Source organism: Bombina bombina, chromosome 2, assembly GCF_027579735.1.
Source record: "Bombina bombina isolate aBomBom1 chromosome 2, aBomBom1.pri, whole genome shotgun sequence".
NCBI classification, from domain to species: Eukaryota; Metazoa; Chordata; class Amphibia; order Anura; family Bombinatoridae; genus Bombina; species Bombina bombina.
In genome coordinates, this window is record NC_069500.1 from 1389856594 (window position 1) to 1389870818 (window position 14225).

Consider the following 14225-nt stretch of genomic DNA (forward strand, 5'->3'; position numbering starts at 1 on the left):
AAACAAATAAGATAAGGACCAAACAAAATAATTTTCGTTCCTTTCGGAACTTCAAGGGTGGTCCCGCTTCAGCTTCCCCTGCAGCAAAGCAAGAGGGGAATTCTGTCAAATCCAAGTCAGTCTGGAGACCTAACCAGGCTTGGAACAAAGGTAAACAGGCCAAGAAGCCTGCAGCTGCCTCTAAGACAGCATGAAGGGGTAGCCCTCGATCCGGGACAGGATCTAGTAGGGGGCAGACTCTCTCTCTCTTTGCTCAGGCTTGGGCAAGAGATGTTCATGATTCCTGGGCTTTAGAAATTGTGTCCCAAGGATATCTTCTGGACTTCAAAGACTCCCCCAAAGGGGGAGATTTCACATTTCTCAATTGTCTGCAAACCAGACAAAGAGAGAGGCGTTCTTACGCTGTGTAGAAGACCTACATACCATGGGAGTGATCCGCCCAGTTCCAAGAGCGGAAAAGGGCTAGGTTTTTACTCCAACCTGTTTGTGGTTCCCAAAAAAAGAGGGAACTTTCAGACCAATCTTGGATCTCAAAATTCTAAACAAATTCCTCAGAGTACCATCTTTCAAGATGGAGACTATTTGGACTTAAAGGATGCGTATCTACACATTCCTATTCACTGAGATCATCATCAATTCCTCAGATTCGCCTTTCTGGACAGGCATTACCAGTTTGTGGCCCTTCCCTTTGGGTTGGCCACGGCTCCCCGAATTTTCACAAAGGTGCTAGGGTCCCTTTTGGCGGTTCTAAGACCGTGGGTTATAGCAGTGGCGCCTTATCTAGACGACATCTTAATTCAGGCATCGACTTTCCAGCTAGCCAAGTCTCACACGGATATCGTGTTGGCTTTTCTGAGATCTCACGGGTGGAAGGTGAACATAAAAATGAGTTCTCTCGTCCCTCTCACAAGAGTTTCCTTCCTAGGGACTCTGATAGACTTGGTAGAAAGGAAAATATTTCTGACGGAGGTCAGAAAATCAAAACTTTTAATGACTTGCCAAGCTCTTCATTCCATTCCTCGGCCATCAGTGGCTCAGTGTATGGAGGTAATCGTACTCATGGTAGCGGCAATGGACATAGTTCCTTATGCCCGCCTACACCTCAGACCACTGCAACTATGCATGCTCAAACAGTGGAATGGGTATTATGCAGATTTATCTCCTCAACTGAATCTGGACCAAGAGACCAGAGATTCTCTTCTCTGGTGGTTGTCTCAGGACCACCTGTCTCAGGGAATGTGTTTCCGCAGGCCAGAGTGGCTCATAGTAACGACAGATGCCAGCCTGCTAGGCTGGGGTGCAGTTTGGAAATCCCTGAAAGCACAGGGCTTATGGTCTCGGGAGGAATATCTCCTCCCGATAAACATTCTAGAACTGAGAGCGATATTCAATGCGCTTCAGGCGTGGCCTCAGCTAGCTGCGGCCAAATTCATCAGATTTCAGTCGGACAACATCACGACTGTAGCCTATATCAATCATCAAGGAGGAACACGGAGTTCTCTAGCGATGATGGAGGTAACCAAAATAATCAGATGGGCGGAAGATCACTCTTGCCATCTCTCAGCAATCCATATCCCAGGGGTAGAGAACTGGGAGGTGGATTTCCTAAGTCGTCAGACTTTTCATCCGGGGGAGTGGGAGCTCCATCCGGAGGTATTTGCCCAGCTGACTCGGCTATGAGGCACACCAGAATTGGATCTGATGGCGTCCCGTCAGAACGCCAAACTTCTTTGTTACGGTCCAGGTCCCGGGATCCCCAGGCGGTACTGATAGATGCTCTAGCAGTGCCCTGGTCCTTCAATCTGGCTTATGTATTTCCACCGTTTCCTCTCCTCCCACGTCTGGTTGCCAGAATCAAGCAGGAGAGAGCTTCAGTGATAATGATAGCGCCTGCGTGGCCACGCAGGACTTGGTATGCAGACCTGGTGGACATGTCATCTGTTCCACCGTGGACTCTGCCAATGAGGCAGGACCTTCTAATCCAAAGTCCATTAAAGCTTCATCCGTTTGGCTTATGAGACTGCTGGCCAGCAGCCTCTGGAAAGAATTACTGCTCATTCTACTAGAGCAGTGGCTTCCACATTGGCTTTTAAAAATGAGGCTTCTGTTGAACAGATTTGTAAGGCGGCGACTTGGTCTTCGCTTCATACTTTTCCAAAATTTACAAATTTGATACTTTTGCTTCTTCGGAGGCTATTTTTGGGAGAGAGGTTCTATAAGCAGTGGTGCCTTCCGTTTAAGGTACCTGTCTTGTCCCTCCCTTCATCCGTGTCCTAAAGCTTTGGTATTGGTATCCCATAAGTATGGATGAATCCGTGGACTCAATACATCTTACAAGAGAAAACAGAATTTATACTTACCTGATAAATTTCTTTCTCTTGTGATGTATCGAGTCCACGGCCCGCCCTGTCTATTTAAGACAGTTAGTATATTTTTATTTAAAAAACTTCAGTCACCACTGCACCCTATAGTTTCTCCTTTTTCTTACTAGCCTTCGGTCGAATTACTGGGGGTGGAGCTAAGGGAGGAGCTATATGGACAGCTCTGCTGTGGGTGCTCTCTCTGCCACTTCCTGTAGGGAAGGAGAATATCCCATAAGTATGGATGAATCCGTGGACTCGATACATCACAAGAGAGAGAAATTTATCAGGTAAGCATAAATTCTGTTTTTACATGTTATAAGCTGTTAATGACACTAAAAGCAACATGTTAGAATCCATGATAAACACTCACTGGTTTGACTCCTTATTGAACCAAGTCGCTATAGCGTTAAACAAGTATGCTGTTATACAATTCAATTAATGTTAAAAGTATTGTTGCCAAAGAAACATTGTAATCTAAATCAACCTGTTTTACATGTTATAGACTATTACTGAAGCCGACAGCAACAGGTAAGAACCCATGTTAAACACTCACTAATGTGACTCCTTATTGTACCAAATCGCTATACCGTTGCCCAATAAATCACTATGGAATAAAGTTCACTATATGATATTGTAATACAAATCATTTTCCTATTTATTTAGATATAGCATGCTATCTATGATGCATCAATGGTTCTATTTCTCAACTTGTAACACACGGAATTATATTGAATTTTTTAGGTATGAGGTTTGGTCACAATGTTTATGTAATTTATGTAATTGTTGATTGAATATAAATTTTTGTATGTATATCATGTTTCTTTCATGTAATTGGCAAGAGTCCATGAGCTAGGGACATATGGGATATACATTCCTACCAGGAGGGGCAAAGTTTCCCAAACCTCAAAATGCCTATTAATACACCCCCCACCACACCCACAATTCAGTTTTACAAACTTTGCCTCCTATGGAGGTGGTGAAGTAAGTTTGTGCTAGATTTCTATGTTGATATTTGCTTCTCAGCATGCTGAAGCCCGGGAGTATTACCTATTGAATGCAATGGTCATCCTAACGGGGATCTATTTAATAGGTTCTCTGTTTTCGGTCGTAGAGATTCATCTCCTACCTCCCTTTTTAGATCGACGATATACTCTTATATACCATTACCTCTGATTCTCGTTTCAGTACTGGTTTGGCTATCTACTTTATGTAGATGAGTGTCTTTTGGTAAGTAGGTTTTCCTTTATTTAGACACTCAGCTATGGTTTGGCACTTTAAATGTAAAGTTCTGACTCCGTAATTAATACTATGTTACAGGCTCGTAAATCTGTATCTAGGAAGATATATTATCGAGTCTGGAAGACTTACATTTCTTGGTGTTCTTCTCATCATTTTTCCTGGCATTCTTTTAGAATTCCTAGAATTTTACAGTTTCTTCAGGATGGTTTGGATAAGGGTTTGTCTGCAAGTTCCTTGAAAGGACAAATCTCTGCTCTTTCTGTTCTTTTTCACAGAAAGATTGCTAATCTTCCTGATATTCATTGTTTTGTTCAGGCTTTGGTTCGTATAAAACCTGTCATTAAGTCAATCTCTCCTCCTTGGAGTTTGAATTTGGTTCTGGGGGCTCTTCAAGCTCCTCCGTTTGAACCTATGCATTCGCTGGATATTAAATTACTTTCTTGGAAAGTTTTGTTTCTTTTGGCCATCTCTTCTGCTAGAAGAGTTTCTGAATTATCTGCTCTTTCTTGTGAGTCTCCTTTTCTGATTTTTCATCAGGATAAGACGGTTTTGCGAACTTCATTTAAATTTTTACCTAAGGTTGTGAATTCTAACAACATTAGTAGAGAAATTGTAGTTCCTTCATTGTGTCCTAATCCTAAGAACTCTAAGGAAAGCTCATTGCATTCTTTGGATGTAGTTAGAGCTTTGAAATATTATGTTGAAGCTACTAAAGATTTCCGAAAGACTTCTAGTCTATTTGTTATCTTTTCTGGTTCTAGGAAAGGTCAGAAGGCTTCTGCCATTTTTTTGGCATCGTGGTTAAAGCCATCATGCTTATGTTTAGTCGGGTAGAACTCCGCCTCAACGGATTACAGCTCATTCGACTAGGTCAGTCTCTACTTCCTGGGCATTTAGGAATGAAGCTTCGGTTGATCAGATTTGCAAAGCAGCAACTTGGTCTTCTTTGCATACTTTTACTAAATTCTACCGTTTTGATGTGTTTTTTTCTTCAGAAGCAGTCTTTGGTAGAAAAGTACTTCAGGCAGCTGTTTCAGTTTGATTCTTCTGCTTATAATTTCAGTTTTCTCCTGTTAAGTGTAGTCAGTCCACGGGTCATCCATTACTTATGGAATATTTATCTTCCTAACAGGAAACTGCAAGAGAATTACCCAGCAGAGCTTGCTATATAGCTCCTCCCCTCACCTGTCATACTCAGTCATTCTGTTGCAGCCTAACAGATAGGAAGCTGTGAGAGATCTGTGGTGTTTTTTAACTTAGCTTTATTTCTACAATCAAAAGTTTGTTATTTTTAAATGGCACCGGAGTGTGCTGTTTATTCTCAGGCAGCTTTAGAAGAAGAATCTGCCTGGGTTTTTTTCTATGGCCTTAGCAGACGTAACTAAGACCCACTGGCTGTTTCTCATCTGAGGAAAAGTGAGGTAACTTCAGAGAAGGGGAATAGCATGCAGGGCCCCCCTGCAACAAATAGGTATGTGCAGTAAATTATTTTCTGAGGAATGGAATTGACTGAGAAAATACTGCTGATGCCATTGTAAAGTAAGTTCAGCCTTAAATGCAGCGATAGCGACTGGTATCAGGCTGATGTGTGTGTGTGTGTGTGCACTGAATGTATTTTCTAAGGAATGGAATTGACTCTGAAAATACTGTAAATACTGAAATAATGTATGAGCCTTAACTGCAGTAAATGCGACTGGTAGCAGGCTTATTAATAATAATACATAACTTTCAAATGTATGTTTAAAACGTTTACTGGCATGTTAATCGTTTTTTGTGAGGTACTTGGTGATAAAACTTATTAGGGCTTGATTTTTACCACATGGCCATTTTTGTTTTCTGCATAGAAACAGTTTCTGAGCTTCCCCACTGTTGTAATTTGAGTGGGAGGGGCCTATTTTAGCGCTTTTTTGCGCAGTAAAAATTCAGTCACAATCTGTCTACTTCATCCTCCATGATCCAGATCGTCTCTAGAGAGCTCAGGGGTCTTTAAAATCCATTTTGAGGGAGGTAATCAGTCACAGTAGTCCTGTGACAGTGTATTTGACTGTGAGAAAAACGTTAATTATATAATTGTTATCCATTTTTGGGTACTAAGGGGTTAATCATCCATTTGCTGGTGGGTGCAATCCTTTGCTAACTTAATACATTTACTGTGAAAATTTGGTTGCTATAACTATTTTGGTCATTGTTATTTCAACTGTGTCAGTTTTTCTGTGCTTCTTAAAGGCACAGTAACGTTTTTTATATTGCTTGTAAATTAATTTTGAAAAGTATTTCCAAGCTTGCTAGTCTCATTGCTAGTTTGTTTAAACATGTCTGACTTAGATGAATCTCTTTGTTCACTCTGTTTAAAGGCCAATGTGGAGCCCAATAGAAATTTGTGTACCAATTGCATTGATGCTAATTTGAATAAAAGTCAATCTTTACATGTAAAGAAATTATCACCAGACAACGAGGGGGAAGTTATGCCGACTAACTCTCCTCACGTGTCAGTACCTGCGCCTCCCGCTCAGGAGGTGCGTGATTTTGTGGCGCCAAGTACATCAGGGAGGCCCTTACAAATCACTTTGCAAGACATGGCTACTGTTATTACAGAAGTATTATCTAAGTTGCCAGATTTAAGAGGCAAGCGCGATAGCTCTGGGTTAAGGATAGAGCGCGCGGATGAGATGAGAGCCATGTCAGATACTGCGTCACAGTTTGCAGAACGTGAGGACGGAGAGCTTGATTCTGTGGGTGACGGATCTGATCCAGGGAGACTGGATTCAGAGATTTCCAATTTTAAATTTAAGCTAGAGAACCTCCGCACATTGCTAGGGGAGGTATTAGCAGCTCTGAATGATTGTAACACGGTTGCAATTCCAGAGAAATTATGTAGGTTGGATAAATACTATGCGGTGCCGGTGTGTACTGACGTATTTCCTATACCAAAAAGGCTTACAGAGATTATTAGCAAGGAGTGGGATAGACCTGGTGTGCCTTTTACCCCTCCTCCCATATTTAGGAAAATGTTTCCTATTGACGCCACCACACGAGACTTATGGCAGACGGTCCCTAAGGTGGAGGGAGCAGTTTCTACTTTAGCTAAGCGTACCACTATCCCGGTGGAGGATAGTTGTGCCTTTTCAGATCCAATGGATAAAAAAATTAGAGGGATACCTTAAGAAAATGTTTGTTCAACAAGGTTTTATTTTACAGCCCCTTGCATGCATTGCGCCTGTCACTGCTGCGGCAGCATTCTGGTTTGAGTCTCTGGAAGAGGCCATTCGCTCAGCTCCATTGGATGAAATAATGAACAAGCTTAAAACACTTAAGCTAGCTAACGCATTTGTTTCTGATGCCGTTGTGCATTTAACAAAACTTACGGCTAAGAACTCCGGATTCGCCATCCAAGCGCGCAGAGCGCTATGGCTTAAATCCTGGTCAGCTGACGTGACTTCTAAATCTAAATTGCTTAATATTCCTTTCAAAGAGCAGACCTTATTCGGGCCCGGCTTGAAAGAAATTATTGCTGACATTACGGGAGGTAAGGGCCATGCTCTACCTCAGGACAGGGCCAAATCAAAGGCCAAACAGTCTAATTTTCGTGCCTTTCGTAACTTCAAGACAGGAGCAGCATCAACTTCCTCTGCTCCAAAGCAGGAAGGAGCTGTTGCTCGTTACAGGCAGGGCTGGAAAGTTAACCAGTCCTGGAACAGGGGCAAGCAGGCCAAGAAACCTGCTGCTGCCCCCAAGACAGCATGAAGAGAGGGCCCCCTATCCGGAAACGGATCTAGTGGGGGGCAGACTTTCTCTCTTCGCCCAGGCTTGGGCAAGAGATGTCCAGGATCCCTGGGCGTTGGAGATCATATCCCAGGGATATTTCCTGGACTTCAAGACTTCTCCTCCACGGGGGAGATTTCATCTTTCAAGGTTATCAGCAAACCAAACAAAGAAAGAGGCGTTTCTACGCTGTGTACAAGACCTCTTACTAATGGGGGTAGTCCACCCAGTTCCGCGGACGGAACACGGGCAGGGATTCTATTCAAATCTATTTGTGGTTCCCAAAAAAGAGGGAACCTTCAGACCAATCTTGGACTTAAAAATACTAAACAAATTTCTAAGAGTTCCATCATTCAAAATGGAGACTATTCGAACCATCCTTCCCATGATCCAAGAGGGTCAGTACATGACCACGGTGGACCTAAAGGATGCCTACCTTCACATACCGATTCACAAGGACCATTACCGGTATTTGAGATTTGCCTTCCTAGACAGGCATTACCAGTTTGTAGCTCTTCCCTTCGGATTAGCTACGGCTCCAAGAATCTTTACAAAAATTCTAGGATCACTTCTGGCGGTACTAAGACCGCGAGGCATAGCGGTGACTCCGTACCTAGACGACATTCTGATACAAGCGTCAAGTTTTCAAACTGCCAAGTCTCATACAGAGATAGTTCTGGCATTTCTGAGGTCGCATGGGTGGAAGGTGAACGTGGAAAAGAGTTCTCTATTACCACTTACAAGAGTTCCCTTTCTAGGGACTCTTATAGATTCTGTAGAGATGAAAATTTACCTGACAGAAGCCAGGTTATTAAAATTTCTAAATGCTTGCCGTGTCCTTCACTCCATTCCACACCCGTCAGTAGCTCAGTGCATGGAAGTAATCGGCTTAATGGTAGCGGCAATGGACATAGTACCATTTGCGCGCCTGCATCTCAGACCGCTGCAATTGTTCATGCTAAGTCAGTGGAACGGGGATTACTCAGATTTGTCCCCCCCACTAAATCTGGATCAAGAGACCAGAGATTCTCTTCTATGGTGGCTCTCTCGGCCACATCTGTCCAAGGGGATGACCTTTCGCAGGCCAGATTGGACGATTGTAACAACAGACGCCAGCCTTCTAGGCTGGGGAGCAGTCTGGAATTCCCTGAAAGCTCAGGGATTATGGACTCAGGATGAGAAACTCCTCCCAATAAATATTCTGGAGTTAAGAGCAATCTTCAATGCTCTCCTAGCTTGGCCTCAGTTAGCAACTCTGAGGTTCATCAGATTTCAGTCGGACAACATCACGACTGTGGCTTACATCAACCATCAAGGGGGAACCAGAAGTTCCCTAGCGATGTTGGAAGTCTCAAAGATAATTCGCTGGGCAGAGTCTCACTCTTGCCACCTGTCAGCGATCTACATCCCAGGCGTGGAGAACTGGGAGGCGGATTTTCTAAGTCGCCAGACTTTTCATCCGGGAGAGTGGGAACTTCATCCGGAGGTCTTTGCTCAACTGGTTCGTCGTTGGGGCAAACCAGATCTGGATCTCATGGCGTCTCGTCAGAACGCCAAGCTTCCTTGTTACGGATCCAGGTCCAGGGACCCGGGAGCGGTGCTGATAGATGCTCTGACAGCCCCTTGGGTCTTCAACATGGCTTATGTGTTTCCACCATTCCCAATGCTTCCTCGTTTGATTGCCAAGATCAAACAGGAGAGAGCTTCGGTGATTCTGATAGCGCCTGCGTGGCCACGCAGGACCTGGTATGCAGACCTAGTGGACATGTCGTCCTGTCCACCGTGGTCTCTGCCTCTGAGACAGGACCTTCTAATTCAGGGTCCTTTCAAACATCCAAATCTAATTTCTCTGAGGCTGACTGCATGGAGATTGAACGCTTGATTCTATCAAAGCGTGGTTTCTCGGAGTCGGTTATTGATACCTTAATACAGACTAGGAAGCCTGTTACCAGACAAATTTACCATAAAATATGGCGTAAATATTTACATTGGTGCGAATCCAAGAGTTACTCATGGAGTAAGGTTAGGATTCCTAGAATATTGTCCTTTCTACAAGAGGGTTTAGAAAAGGGCTTATCTACTAGTTCGTTAAAGGGACAGATTTCTGCTCTGTCTATTCTTCTACACAAACGTCTGGCTGAAGTTCCAGACGTTCAGGCTTTCTGTCAGGCTTTAACTAGGATTAAGCCTGTGTTTAAGTCTGTTGCTCCGCTGTGGAGCTTAAACTTAGTTCTTAATGTTCTTCAAGGCGTTCCATTTGAACCCCTTCATTCCATTGATATCAAGTTGTTATCTTGGAAAGTTCTGTTTTGGATGGCTATTTCCTCGGCTCGGAGAGTCTCTGAGTTATCTGCCTTACATTGTGATTCTCCTTATCTGATTTTCCATTCAGACAAGGTAGTTCTGCGTACTAAACCTGGGTTCTTACCTAAGGTAGTTACTAACAAGAATATCAATCAAGAGATTGTTGTTCCATCTCTGTGTCCTAACCCTTCTTCAAAGAAGGAACGACTTTTGCATAATCTGGACGTAGTCCGTGCCCTGAAATTCTATTTGCAGGCAACTAAGGATTTTCGTCAAACTTCTTCCCTGTTTGTCGTTTATTCTGGACAGAGGAGAGGTCAAAAGGCTTCGACTACCTCTCTCTCTTTTTGGCTTCGTAGCATAATACGATTAGCCTATGAGACTGCTGGACAGCAGCCTCCTGAAAGGATTACAGCTCATTCTACTAGAGCTGTGGCTTCCACCTGGGCCTTTAAAAATGAGGCCTCTGTTGAACAGATTTGCAAGGCTGCGACTTGGTCTTCGCTTCACACTTTTTCAAAATTTTACAAATTTGACACTTTTGCTTCCTCGGAGGCTGTGTTTGGGAGAAAGGTACTTCAGGCAGTGGTTCCTTCTGTTTAATGTTCCTGCCTTGTCCCTCCCTTCATCCGTGTACTTTAGCTTTGGTATTGGTATTCCATAAGTAATGGATGACCCGTGGACTGACTACACTTAACAGGAGAAAACATAATTTATGCTTACCTGATAAATTCCTTTCTCCTGTAGTGTAGTCAGTCCATGGCCCGCCCTGTTTTTACGGCAGGTCTAAATTTTAATTAAACTCCAGTCACCACTGTACCCAATGGTTCCTCCTTTCTCGTATGCTTTCTCGAATGACTGAGTATGACAGGTGAGGGGAGGAGCTATATAGCAAGCTCTGCTGGGTAATTCTCTTGCAGTTTCCTGTTACGAAGAGAAATATTCCATAAGTAATGGATGACCCGTGGACTGACTACACTACAGGAGAAAGGAATTTATCAGGTAAGCATAAATTATGTTTTTTTCATTATAAGATTAAGACTTTGTTTTGGGTGTGGATTATTTTTCAGCGGAATTGGCTGTCTTTATTTTATCCCTCCCTCTCTAGTGACTCTTGCGTGGAAGATCCACATCTTGGGTATTCATTATCCCATACGTCACTAGCTCATGGACTCTTGCTAATTACATGAAAGAAAACATAATTTATGTAAGAACTTACCTGATAAATTCATTTCTTTCATATTAGCAAGAGTCCATGAGGCCCACCCTTTTTTGTGGTGGTTATGATTTTTTTTGTATAAAGCACAATTATTCCAATTCCTTATTTTTTTTATGCTTTCGCACTTTTTTCTTATCACCCCACTTCTTGGCTATGCGTTAAACTGATTTGTGGGTGTGGTGAGGGGTGTATTTGTAGGCATTTTGAGGTTTGGGAAACTTTGCCCCTCCTGGTAGGAATGTATATCCCATACGTCACTAGCTCATGGACTCTTGCTAATATGAAAGAAATGAATTTATCAGGTAAGATCTTACATAAATTATGTTTTTCAGTTTTTTTCATTATATGATTAAAACTTTTAATTTGGGTCGTTTATTATTTTTTCAGCGGAATTGGCTGTCTTTATTTTTATCCCTACCTCTCTAGTGACTCTTGCGTGGAGTTCCACATCTTGGGTATTTGCTATCCCATACTTCACTAGCTCATGGACTCTTGCCAATTACATGAAAGAAAACATAATTTACCTGATAAATTCATTTCTTTCATATTGGCAAGAGTCCATGAGGCCCACCCTTTTTATGGTGGTTATGGTTTTTTTGTATAAAGCACAATTATTCCAATTCCTTGTTGATGCTTTCGCTCCTTTCTTATCACCCCACTTCTTGGCAATTCGTTAAACTGAATTGTGGGTGTGGTGAGGGGTGTATTTATAGGCATTTTGAGGTTTGGGAAACTTTGCCCCTCCTGGTAGGAATGTATATCCCATACGTCACTAGCTCATGGACTCTTGCCAATATGAAAAAAATGAATTTATCAGGTAAATTCTTACATAAATTATGTTTTTTAGATTGTCTTGAAAAAGGCTAGATGCGTAGCTGAAACGTAAACTATGATGAATTGTATGAATATTGTTTTTTATACAGTCAAACCCTGTGAGTGCCCTTTCTTGGATTACTTTGTACATGTGACTTAAGGAGTCACCCAGGCACCGGATGAGCTACGGCCAAGGGAGTGAATGCATGCAAAGTGTGTGTGTATATATATATATATATATATATATATATATATATATATATATATATATATATATATATATATATATATATATATATGTGTGTGTGTGTATATATATATATATATTTATATATGTATGTATAGTGTTTGTATATGTATATTGTGTGTGTGTGTAATTTTGCTGCTATTACAGGCTGCAAGATTGTAAACTTTTTATTTTATCCTAGGTGTGAAGTTGAAAACCGATATCAAGGGAACCCATTGAAAGGAACATGTTATTGTGAGTATGCATGTTTTCCCTACATTTATTGATATATTTTGTTTCAGAATTATGATAAATAACAATGTTGGCAGTGTCGCTTTCTTGCCATGACACTACGTTAATTAGATATCACCCACCCCTATGTTGAGTCACATATTGGTAACCTCGCTCACCTTGTCAGGCTCATGTCTTCTGGATATATAAATTGGTAGAAGGCTCACACTGTGCAGTGCCCCCTTCACCAAAACCAAAAATAATGGATGTTTTGGAACCCCTATTCCGTTAAAAAGCAAATATTCTACCCACACAATAAAAACATACTTAAGATATGTTTTAATCTGTTACTTAAACATAACACAACAGTTCGTGATCTTTTCCCACCCCCAATCAGGTTTAAGAAGAGGAAAAGGTTAACTTTATTCAGTTTCTTTACTAAAACTGTTCATTATATGAAAGATATGTAGAGAAATGGCTCCACATCAATTTTATTGAAACCCTTTGGGTGTATGGTGTCTGTTAGTCCTTCTCTGGTATTTTTAACATCCGTTTCAGTTCTTACCATATGCTCTTATTTTAATGGGTCAAGTACTTTTAAGATGCCTTTTACTTTGTTGATAACACTACCTAAAGTTGGCAAATGTTTAATGTTCATTTAAAATCCTTATAACTGGTAACATCATGTAAGTATTTACAAGTTTTTTTGTGGTTACTCATTTAGCATCAGGTCTCAAGTCACTGAAAATAAAGGATATTCAAAATAAATTATAAGTTCATTTTACCACTTTGCTCCATTTCTTTCCTAAAGGGAACAAAATGGAGCAAAAAAGAATATAGGTACAATGTATCACATTGTCCTATTTTACACCTATAGAGAAGTAATTTATGTTAAACATTTTGTTTTTGAATGCACACATCTAAATTTGTCCTCACCATTATGGAAATCACAGCAGACTTCATTGCCCAGTGGTGCATTACATTGACATGAAACTGATGCTTCATAACTCTAATAAGCTGACTAGAAAATATCACCTGCTCATCTCTATGTAAAAAAGGCAGATATTTTACCTCAAATTTCCTATGTATTCAAAGAGACTTTAAGCAGCCAGTGAGGATACTTGTCCCAGGACTTGCAAGGGATTGTGCATCTGTCATGTGCAGGCACAGTCATGTTATTTTCCTATTCAGTTTATCTAAGTTCTATGAAAGCTCATGACATCACAGCAAATGCAAAGTATTACCTCAGCACTTTTTTTTTATGCAGCTGGACAGCAGCTGAAGTATAACTGTTACCAGAGCACTTATTTTTGTGAGCTGAAGACATTTTTTTTTACATAGAGATGCTCAGATTATATTTTCTTGTCAGCTTTTTACAGTTATACTGCATCACTTTCAAATGATTTAGCATATGAGAATTATGTCCCTTTAAATGAGCAATGACAGTTGTCCTGGCAATAAGCTTCTGGGTGGTTCTGCTCAGGACAATTACATTTCTGAAAGTCCACAAGCTACAGGAATAGGCAAAACCCAGCACACAACAGTGTTTAATCTCTCTCAGGTTCCCATGATTCCTTTATTTTTTTTGCCTCCAGCAAGCAGGATGGTGATGGAATAGCAGCCATAGAGGGGCGTAAAAGAAAACATTGGCAGGGAGAGTAATTCTCCTGTGGGAGTATGTTACTTGCATTGCACAGGTGTTGCTGGGACTGGTCTTGCAGTCTCCTCCTGTTGGGGCGTCAGGATGCTCCTCCCTTTGATTCTGTGTCAGTACATGCTACATTGATTGCGCTCTTCTACTGGAAGCAGGTCTCCTGCAGCTTGATAGTCACAGAACTTGCACTGACATAGCCCACAGGCTACTAACATGAGCATGTACACATGATTAACATAGCCCGGGGGACATAGTTGCATACACCATACAGTTTTAGGCACTTTTGTGCACTTGTACACATTTACAGTAAAATTGAGGTACTGTCTCTTTAAATGTGTTTAGTACTCAGTCTAAGTAGATTTTCAGATGATCATGATCATTTCCAAAACTGTGGAGCTTGTTTTCAGCTGTTAA

At 41.5% G+C, this 14225-nt stretch overlaps 1 protein-coding gene across 1 annotated transcript in view; it reads left to right on the top strand.

The window, feature by feature from the left end:
• ATRN (attractin) overlaps positions 1 to 14225 on the top strand; it is an 868210-nt gene that overhangs the window by 379405 nt on the left and 474580 nt on the right. The window contains exon 20 of the mRNA XM_053700335.1: positions 12129 to 12181. Within this exon, the coding sequence (XP_053556310.1) occupies positions 12129 to 12181 (53 nt within the window). The remainder of the gene's footprint in view (positions 1 to 12128; positions 12182 to 14225) is intronic.